The sequence below is a fragment of the Schistocerca americana genome, chromosome 2 (genome assembly GCF_021461395.2).
Source record: "Schistocerca americana isolate TAMUIC-IGC-003095 chromosome 2, iqSchAmer2.1, whole genome shotgun sequence".
NCBI lineage: Eukaryota > Metazoa > Arthropoda > Insecta > Orthoptera > Acrididae > Schistocerca > Schistocerca americana.
The window spans coordinates 31329214-31340106 of NC_060120.1; the positions used below are offsets into that span (position 1 = coordinate 31329214).

The 10893-nt window shown below is 38.7% G+C and overlaps 1 protein-coding gene across 2 annotated transcripts; it reads right to left on the minus strand.

The window, feature by feature from the left end:
* Positions 1-2708: 2708 nt before the first annotated feature.
* On the minus strand, positions 2709-10638 carry LOC124595629 (protein POLR1D-like). Of its 2 annotated transcripts, none has more exons than XM_047134453.1 (2): positions 10597-10638; positions 2709-3360 (listed from the first exon to the last, which is right to left on the minus strand). In XM_047134453.1, exons 1-2 carry the CDS (start codon positions 10620-10622, stop codon positions 2940-2942), a joined length of 447 nt encoding a protein of 148 aa, XP_046990409.1. In that variant the 5' UTR covers positions 10623-10638; the 3' UTR covers positions 2709-2939. The 2 variants fall into 2 exon arrangements, with proteins under 2 accessions (XP_046990409.1, XP_046990408.1); XM_047134452.1 differs by lacking the exon at positions 10597-10638 and adding an exon at positions 6818-6975.
* Between the last annotated feature and the right edge of the window lie 255 nt (positions 10639-10893).

The window sequence follows — 10893 nt, forward strand, 5'->3', positions numbered from 1 at the left end:
TCAGCACGAGTGGTGTAGGTGACAGGAACTGTGGTTGTAAACTACAGCAAGTCCCTACCTATGACCTTCTACATCTACATTTATACTCTGCAAGCCACCCAACGGTGTGTGGCGGAGGGCACTTTACGTGCCACTGTCATTACCTCCCTTTCCTGTTCCAGTCGCGTATGGTTCGCGGGAAGAACGACTGTCTGAAAGCCTCCGTGCTACCTTCTAGGGTAGTGCTGCAGGGAGAAGCAATTTAAATAATCAACGAGGTTCATCAGGCACCAGGTTGTTCCATCTTACTAATGTAGACAATGTGCCTCTTGACGCTTCCCAATTTGCTGCTGCCAATGTGATACACTGACTCACAGTCACATCTCAGCTGGTGTGTAGCACAGATCATCACACAAAGTGGTAGTTCTAATTCTAATGAGGTACCAATACTTACTAAACTACAAAATGATCCGATTAATATGGATTTTGCTCACATTTAGTCTCTCGTCACTTAGATTCATAACGAATTGGTTGGAAGAAAGTTTGCACCATTTTCCATCAAGAGACTCAGTTAGTGATAGTGGCAGAGGAAATCTGCAGTATAATTTCTTCTCAGCCATAGTCAATGCAGGAGATATGTTCAGGAGCAGTTCATGAGGGAAAACTATAGACCATTACAAAACAGTCATACCAATTACCACTTACATGTAGCTAATCATGCATCCTGTAACGCAGCTCAGTTACTGGTTTGGAATAGAATATAGTTACCTAAATCATTCTTTGATGTTGCTTTTCTTCTCTCTGCTGCCACAAACCATCATAGTTTCAAAACTTGTGTGTGCCAAAAATCACTATCAATGCAGAGCCTATTATTTTACACTTATTTCTATTATTGTCTTGTTCAATATCCTCCTCCATGTGATCACTATCTTTGATATCAATTACTTCACCCACTGTCTTGCCCAAAAAGGCCAAGAAAATGTTGAATTGGCTCAGTCATAATTTCTGACTTGGGTGTTGGAGAACATGAAACTAATTGAAAATACCAAAAAAAGAATTAACCAAGTATATAAAGTTTCACAGCAACTACTAATGTAACAGCTACTGCGGCTGGTCTGAGATATACGAGGCATGTTTTTTTTAAGTAAGTACCATTTTGAAATTAAAAAAGACGTGCTAAGATATCTCAATAATTTTATTTTTACATGAAAGCCTGTACCTTAATCTACTTTTCTACATAATTTCCATCAATATTGAGGCACTTGTCATAACATTGTACCAGTTTTTGAATACCCTCCTCATAGAAGTCTGCCGCTTGACTTGTTAACCACTGCATCACCACTGTTTTGACTTCATCATCGTCTTAGATTCTGACCGCCCAGGTGCAGGAACAGATGGTAGTCACTGGGCGCAAGAGAAAAGATGTGATGAGCTCTTTGGTCTGATTCGCCACATGCAGACGGGCATTGTCTTGCAGCAAAAAGATGCTCTTGCTCAACTTCCATGGACTGTTGCTTTGCTTCTAGTATGACGTAAGCCACCCATGTTTCATTGCCCGTAACAATTTGGCTTAAGAAATGATCACCGTCGTTGTGGTACCGCTCAAGGAAAGTCAATGCACTGTCTAAATGTTTGGTTTTGTGCACATCCATCAACATTTTCAGTACCCAATGTGCGCACAATTTTCGGAAATTCAAGTGCTCGGTCACAGTGCCATACAAAACACTATGAGAAACATTAGGAAAGTCATACCGCAAGGAGGAAATCAAAAAGCATCTGTTTTCTCTCACCTTATTGTCCACTTCCTGCACCAAACTTTCATTAGTGACTGAAGGACGCCCACTCCGTTGTTCATCATGCACATTTGTGCGGCCATCTTTAAATGCTCTCACCCACTTTCTTACCATTCCATCACTCATAATGTTTTCTCTCGAAACTGCACAGATCTCATGATGAATATCGATTGCTTTTAGGCCTTTAGCACTAAGAAATCTTGTAACAGCCCATACTTCACAGTCACGGGACTCACGATTATCGGAGGCATCTTAAACACTCAGTACACAACGTAAACAAGGAAGAGTCAGACTAATGGCATCAGTGCGTAGATTAAGGTACAGGCTTTCATGTAAAAATAAAATTATTGAGATATCTTAGCACATTGTTTTTTAATTTCAAAACGGTACTTACTTAAAAAACATGCCTCGTATCTTGTTTGGATGTCATGTATGTGTGTGAACTTATATAACAAAAAGAACTACAGTTTAAAAGCTTGTTGAATTTGTGTGCTGTTGCGTGCATTTCAGCATCACACATTAGTCAGCTATAGATGACTGCTATTCCTCATTTTTATTAATTGTTTCTATAATTACAGTGACATTATGTTAATGATGATGTGACATGTATTCGAACAAAATTCAGGACACACAACCCTGTCAGACACATATTCTGAAACGTATACAGTGAATTACAGCTGGCATGTCTTTTTGCTCTGTAATGTTGTTGTGGATACTGTTAATAAACTTAGACCATTGTCTTTGAAATGAATGTGTTGTCTTTGTCATGCTTCAGTTTATAAATTAATGTAATTACTACCACAACAAAACATATTCTTTCAATACAGTTTTACATCAGGTGCTGCTAACGACGACAAAGAAAAAAATCAGGTTCTTTGGACAGTCTGTTGCTAGAATTACATCAACTATAAGTTTGTGGAAAGTAAAGAAACACACTTACTTACACCAGTGTATTATCAATATTTGATGCAGAGATAGGAACAACTATTACAACACTGATTACGTAACTGTATCCTGTACTGCAAAAGGTCATTAAAATTATGTTATTTTTCTATTTTGTACAACAAGAATGACGTGATGAATCAACAGATGTGTTTGTATACTGTACTAATGCACATGAATGTCAGCATTACTATAGTTAAGATAATATAGTTAGGCTACGTAAAACTAATAACTTTTATTTTTGATTGTTTTACTGTCACTTCTAAGATCAACGGCTTCCTTTTCTTTATTCTTGCATCTCTGCACAAATAGTTTGTTCACTTTCCCACTTTTGGTATGCTTTAGGTCACTTTTAGAATCTGAACCACGGCAGTCACTGACTTTTGGATATGTTGACTGTTTTTGTGCTATTGTCTGCTGCTGGGTAGAATGCTTTAATTCTTCCTTTGCATAGTCATAATGAGCCTTCCTATTTTGCATTTTTTTTGTTTTAAGTTTGTTCGCATGCATAATATTAATCACAGTGTTGTTGAGAAATGTCTTGTTCATTTGTCTTAATGGACACTTTTGCCATCCCAGGGCACCAGCTATTGATGCCCTTTCGGCAGCTCGTTTGGCTTCTTTCAGGAGTTCTTCTTCAGCAAGTCTGCAATATAAGAAAATACAAATTTCCATGACATTTTAAAATTGAATCTTCATCCAACTCTACAAAATTCAATTGTAAACAAAATGTAATCCACAGACATCCACCTAATGCACATAAATGTCTACACTATGCACTCTGATCTTTTCTCTGGTTCTTGGACCAAGCGGACTCAGTGGGCTTTGCTGAAAAGATGCAACTTATTGAGACAAAGAATGGAAAAAACATGCTGATGGTGCCCAAATTTTACTGTAGCCCTAGATGCCTTCAAAACATATTACACACAGGCAAATTATGTGCAAAAATGTCAAGTACAAGGTTCTCTCTTTCTTTCTTCAAGAATACAAAAGAAGCAGTAAAACAGTTTGTATATCTGGCAATTTTAATATTTCATAATAAGACTCTTTAAGAACATATAATTTAACAATCATATGAAAAGGATAGATGGCTACCCACAGCAATCGGGATGGAGGTAGTGAGCGTAGGTGCGTATGCGTATGTTTTGCTTGTTTGTGTGAATGTGTGTATGCTTCTCTTTTATGATGAAAGTTTTGGCCGAATGCTTATATGTAACGGTCTTATCATTGTGCCCGTCTACAACTCAACGCATCTTTACAGTGAATAGCAGCCTGTCCTTTTCATATTCCAACCCAGACTTTCAGTTTGTTTAAATCAGATTTAATCATTTCAAATGAGACATACACAAATTTATTGCAGTTACAGTTGCAAAGCTTTGATTTTTGAAAAACGTGTTAAAAACAACAGTCCAGCTGTTCTATTCAGCACGACTGAGACCAGCTGCAAATTTGTTAAATACAAAGGTTACATTAAAAATTGTGGACATGCACAGGTGCCAGTCAATAAAATCTTTTGTTTCATTCTTGTAACCACTTTTGAGAGTCTATGCAAATCTTCAGATAGCTATGTTTAGGTTTCTTATACAGTGCATGTTTTCGGTGACATTTCATCTGGTGCTATGCTACGTAGGAAATTTGTAGGCCTACAAGGTTAGTGTTACAGGTTGATGTATCAGCAGCTTGTAACAAAATATGTATGTTGCAGAGATATGACTAGTATTTCAGAGTGGTAGGGGCTGTCCCATCATATTCCTGCCTTCAACATAAAAACCATAATTGACTGATTCAGGAGAGGAGCAAATAATATTCAACATTCTAGTGAGACAGCACATTTATGTTACATGATTGAAATGCAAACCTAATAAATGAAAAAAGTCATATGAAAATGGCATCAGAGTATAAATCACACAATGTGAAGTGCATAAGTAACTGTGACATCTTTACAAATCAAACCTTCGTCCTGCCTCACCAGACATATAAGACGTATGAGTTTGAAGAATGGCAGAAAGTACAATCTAACTTCTGCACCATTTCAGTACAATAATGCGTTCACTGTAAATAAGTTTTATAGTAGTTCTATTATATGTTTATTACCTTAGAAATAAAAAAAACTTATTTTATGTTAAATTCAGTGCATTAGTGTTTGTAAAATGATTATTTCGTATAGTGTTCATTAAAAAAATGACGATCATTCCACTTGGGACCTGTGGAATGATACTTTAGCTTATTTGTTTGATTTGTAAACATTTGTCATGTATTATTGTTTTTCTGACATGTTACACATCCTGGAGGACCTCCTCACTTCAGATCAATTGAAATGAAAGTAAATCTAATCTGAATGTGTAATGAATACAGGCCACCATATCAATACAGTTTGGCATGAAATCTCCAAACTATTTCAGCACTTTCGGATTTATACAATAACCAATCGTTTTCTCTCAAAACTACACCTGAATAACGGAGATGTGTACTGTGTACAGTGGTAACGTTATGATACTGGCAAAGCATGTGTGTTTCAGGTAATTTGAGTTTTTTTTGAAGGACAATGACCCCTAAATTACTGTACAAAACTTAACAGCCGCATTTGGTCACACTGAAAGAGTTTCAGGTATCCAGCACAGCTGCATAGGAATAGAGTACATTATCTTATAACCAAGTATAATAACATCATCAGATGTAGAAGTAACTCCATGTGTGCCTCAGGGAAGAGGGTTAGAACCATTTCTGTTCATGTTGTGTATTAATGACCTTCCAGACAATATTAACAGTAACCTCAGGCTTCTTGCAGATGATGCACTTAACTATAATAAAGTACTATATGAAGGAAGCTGCGTAAGTATTCAGTCAGATTTTAATAAGATTTCGAAGTGGTGCACAGATTAGCAGCATGCTTATATGCTCAAAAATGTAAAATTGTGCATATCACAAAACGGAAAACATAGTATCCTATGACCATAATATCAACAAGTTACTGTTGGACTCAGTCAATTCACAAATTACCTCGGGCGTAACACTTTGTAGGGATCTGAAATACAATCATCACATAGGTTCAGTTGTAGGTAAATCAGGTGGTAAACTTCAGTTTATTGGTAGAATACTGGGGAAGTGCAATCAATCTACAAAGGAGATTGCTTACAAATCACTTTTGCGTCCGGTGCTAGAATATTACTCAAGTGCATGGGACCCATGGCAAGCAGCACTAACATTGAATATTGAACAAATAGAGAGATGGGCAGCACGAAAGTTCACGTTTGTTTGATCCGTGGGAGATTGTCAGAGATGCTGAACTGGCGGACTCTTGAAGATACACAAAATATCCCAAGAAAGTCTACGAACAAGGTTTAAGCATCGGCTTTTAATGATGACTGTAGGAATACAATACAATCCCCCAAATAGTGCTCACATAGGGACCGTGACGACAAGATTAGAATAATTACAGCACACACAGGCATTCAGTCATTCCTCCCGCGCTCCATGCGTGAATGGAAACTAGCACAAAGGGACGTAACCTCTGCCACGAATTTTATGGTGGTTTGATGAATATAGGTGTAGACTGATGAATGGGATGATACTTTGCAATACGGTATCAAACCGAATTCCTCTGAAAAGAAAATTTCAAACAATTTACTTTCTTAAAAAAACGCGTCTGGCACGCCAACATTCTATGGACATCCATCATTTCTCCTGCCAGTATTCAAATTCTGATAACTCCACTGAAAAAGTATATAATCTCTAAACTCTGAGTTCGATTTACTCAGATTTCTAAATAATGTTTATTTAAATGTACTGACGGCTCCACAAAAATCATGAATCCAAACAATTCCTTCCAACGCACGACATGCTGCCGCATCTCATCATAATGAATGTAAATGGGTTTTACGCCTGACGTTCCATATACACGCTTCAGAAATGTGTCTGTACAACGAATATTTCCTATATTTTCTGAATTACACAATTAATTGTAAAACTGACCCCGATAAAGCAAGATTGTCGGAAATACTTCAGGTACGGAAGTTTAGTCACAGGTTACATCAACAAAAAGAATATTTCTACTTTGATTCCTGCCAGTGCTCACGGACATTAATATTTTGAAGGTAACGTACTCGTCCAGACTCTTATCGGTGGACATTTCCAATGGTGTGTTTCCATAAATAACAGTGTCACAAGTTCCTATAGAGTCACACGCTCATCCTGCAGTTTGTTTACGTTTCGCTCCTTCAAACGATACTAGTAGTAGTACTCGTCACTGTGCACCTTCACGACTATCGATAGCGTTGTCGACACTATCGATAAAAATGCTGACGTATACGGCGGGCCACACGCGATGATCTGTATACCCAGATATCTACGCATATGTTTGTGCTTGGAATAAATCGCCAGAAATCACGTACGTCCACATGACACAATTTCAGTCTTCTGCTGGCCCGCACCTGTCGGTCTGGGAAAGAAGTTTCAGCGGCAAGCGAGTACCCATTCACAAAGGATATTTCGCTTCAGGACACTAACCAGTTACACAGGAAATTCCGCTGTTGTCTGTGTTCGCAGCTAGCATTAAACAAGAACAATCTAAATGGCCTAGGAAATGGCTCTTCAAGCGACTGCAGTTTTCACATATTAATTTATTTCATAAGCTACACGGCGAACCTGACGACCATTGCGAAATGACACGGAGAAAATCGTTAAGCTGATGTTGAAGCAAGAAACGATGAAAGAAAACTCGACTTATTCGGATAAGTTGACAAAATATACGTGCATAAACAGTTCACAGAGTGTCGGAAACCAAAAAAAGTGTGAAAGCAGCGTAAATTTAGTGCACAACAATGTCTGTGATGTGCTATCTACGATAAATTACGAAAACTCCAAAAGTAAACAAAGTGCTCTTGCATCATCATGAAGTAGTTTGCTTAGTAACTCCTGTAAAATAAATAACGATAGCTACAAGAAAGTTTTAAGGGAACATGAACTTTTGAACAAACCTTATCAACAGAAAGGTGATACAGGCTCTAAGTTCAGAAGTAAGGCAAACAGTGACGGTGAGAAATTGAGCATGCGTCTTTTGCACGAAGCAACGGGACGAATGAAAAAGACAATATCAACAAAAATGTAGAACAGTGCGAACTCGAAAGTAGTGTATTATTTTTAAAGGACAGTCCCGGCAAAAACATGGCGAGACTTTTCAAAGAAAACAAAAAATACAACGAAACAGGTATAGTAAAGCCAGGAGCAACAACGAAAAACATTATCGGTATCGACTTACACGATAAAATGTCGGGAAACAATGACTACGTCGTGTGTATAGCGGGTGGAAATGATATTGCAAATAACTGCCTAATGGAACCAAAAAAGTACCTGGAACGCAATAAACAACGAAATACAATAGTTGCAACGTTACCACACAGATGTGATCTAATGTATCACTCGTGTGTCAACAAATAGATACGAAAAACTAACATTAAAATAAAACAAATGTATTCTTTGTTTGGAAAATGTAGCGTGTGTCGAGAACACAAAATGAGATTGATGACAACACACTTCAGGGCCAAACCGTGTAAGAAAAAGACATGGGCAAACCCAGGCACCCACCTTGGGGAATTCCAGATTGACCACATAGCAATGAGCTGGACAAATACTAAAGAGATCATGAACACAAAGGTCAGGAAGAACACAAGAATAGAATCGGATCACTATCTTACAGAAGTTAAGTGCCTTTGGATTCCAAACAGGGACAGCCTGCCACAGACGAACAGAAGAACAGAAAACATAAAGGTAGACAGAGACAAATTAAGACACAATCGATCCATATATGAGGAAGGAATTGAATCATTCAATGAATGGGACGACATGAAGCGAAATGTGGCGAAACAGGCTGAGCTATGGGGAAAGGAAGAAAAGAAACGGAAGCACCAGTGGTGGAACAAGGAAAGTGAGGAAGCGGTAGAGACTCGCAGGAAAGCCTGGAGAGACTGGAGCAGCATGAAGGACCCAGAAAAATGGGAAGTTTTCTTACGAGCAAGAAAGGAAGCAGCCCGAACAATAAGATGGACCAGAAGACAAAAGATGAAGTAGGAACTGGACGAAATTGAGACCAACTTCAGGAAAAACAACAGCAGACACTTTTTCGGGAAATTCAATAAGAGTCTGATTGGATACAAGGGTAGAGAACTGTTTATAAGAGATAAGAAAGGGGAGCTGGCTGTCAGTGCGAAGGAGAACTGTCGGATTTTTGCAGAGCACTTTCACGACCTGCTGAACTGTGAACCACCTGAAGAAGAGCTGGAACTGGGGACTGACACAGAAGAGAGAGAGCCACGCCCTCCAACCAGGGATGAAGTTGTACATGCCATAAGCAATATGAAGAATAATAAGGCAACTGGAGAAGATGGTATAGCAGCCGAGATGATAAAGTGGGGAGGCAACAAAGCAATAGACAACATGACCAACATAATTCACCAGATCTGGAGATCAAAGAAGTTGCCAGAAGGATGGAAGAATGCAATTGTAGTACCAATACACAAGAAGGGGGGCAAGAGAGATGAAAAAAAACAACTACAGGGGAATATCGCTACTAGAGGTCGGATACAAGGTGCTGTCAAAATTATTGCTCAAGAGAGTAGAAGAACAGGTAGAAAGTACAGTTGGTGACTACCAAGCGGGATTCAGGAAGGGAAGAGGTTGTGTAGAACAAATATTTATCCTGAAGCAACTGATAGAACATAGGGCCTTAAAAAACAAAAAAGACAGTAATAACCTTCGTGGACTTCACAAAGGCATATGACGCCATCGACAGACAGACTCTTGTTAGGATCCTGAAGAACAGAGGACTTGATAGAACCACACAAGAACTCATAAAAGAAATTCTGACAGACACAAAAGCAAGGGTGAGATTCAGAGGAGCACTGTCAGAAGAATTTGAGATCAAGACTGGTGCGTCCGGTGCTAGAATATTACTCAAGTGCATGGGACCCATGGCAAGCAGCACTAACATTGAATATTGAACAAATAGAGAGATGGGCAGCACGAAAGTTCACGTTTGTTTGATCCGTGGGAGATTGTCAGAGATGCTGAACTGGCGGACTCTTGAAGATACACAAAATATCCCAAGAAAGTCTACGAACAAGGTTTAAGCATCGGCTTTTAATGATGACTGTAGGAATACAATACAATCCCCCAAATAGTGCTCACATAGGGACCGTGACGACAAGATTAGAATAATTACAGCACACACAGGCATTCAGTCATTCCTCCCGCGCTCCATGCGTGAATGGAAACTAGCACAAAGGGACGTAACCTCTGCCACGAATTTTATGGTGGTTTGATGAATATAGGTGTAGACTGATGAATGGGATGATACTTTGCAATACGGTATCAAACCGAATTCCTCTGAAAAGAAAATTTCAAACAATTTACTTTCTTAAAAAAACGCGTCTGGCACGCCAACATTCTATGGACATCCATCATTTCTCCTGCCAGTATTCAAATTCTGATAACTCCACTGAAAAAGTATATAATCTCTAAACTCTGAGTTCGATTTACTCAGATTTCTAAATAATGTTTATTTAAATGTACTGACGGCTCCACAAAAATCATGAATCCAAACAATTCCTTCCAACGCACGACATGCTGCCGCATCTCATCATAATGAATGTAAATGGGTTTTACGCCTGACGTTCCATATACACGCTTCAGAAATGTGTCTGTACAACGAATATTTCCTATATTTTCTGAATTACACAATTAATTGTAAAACTGACCCCGATAAAGCAAGATTGTCGGAAATACTTCAGGTACGGAAGTTTAGTCACAGGTTACATCAACAAAAAGAATATTTCTACTTTGATTCCTGCCAGTGCTCACGGACATTAATATTTTGAAGGTAACGTACTCGTCCAGACTCTTATCGGTGGACATTTCCAATGGTGTGTTTCCATAAATAACAGTGTCACAAGTTCCTATAGAGTCACACGCTCATCCTGCAGTTTGTTTACGTTTCGTTCCTTCAAACGATACTAGTAGTAGTACTCGTCACTGTGCACCTTCACGACTATCGATAGCGTTGTCGACACTATCGATAAAAATGCTGACGTATACGGCGGGCCACACGCGATGATCTGTATACCCAGATATCTACGCATATGTTTGTGCTTGGAATAAATCGCCAGAAATCACGTACGTCCACATG

What these genes read in the sequence shown, in the direction of transcription:
- LOC124595629 (XM_047134453.1), bottom strand. Translation starts at nt 10,622, where the DNA reads ATGTCCACCGATAAGAGTCTGGACGA. An exon ending in ACCGATAAGAGTCTGGACGA is followed by an intron (nt 3,361 to 10,596) that starts GTACGTTACCTT and finishes CTTATATTGCAG; the next exon opens with ACTTGCTGAAGAAGAACTCC.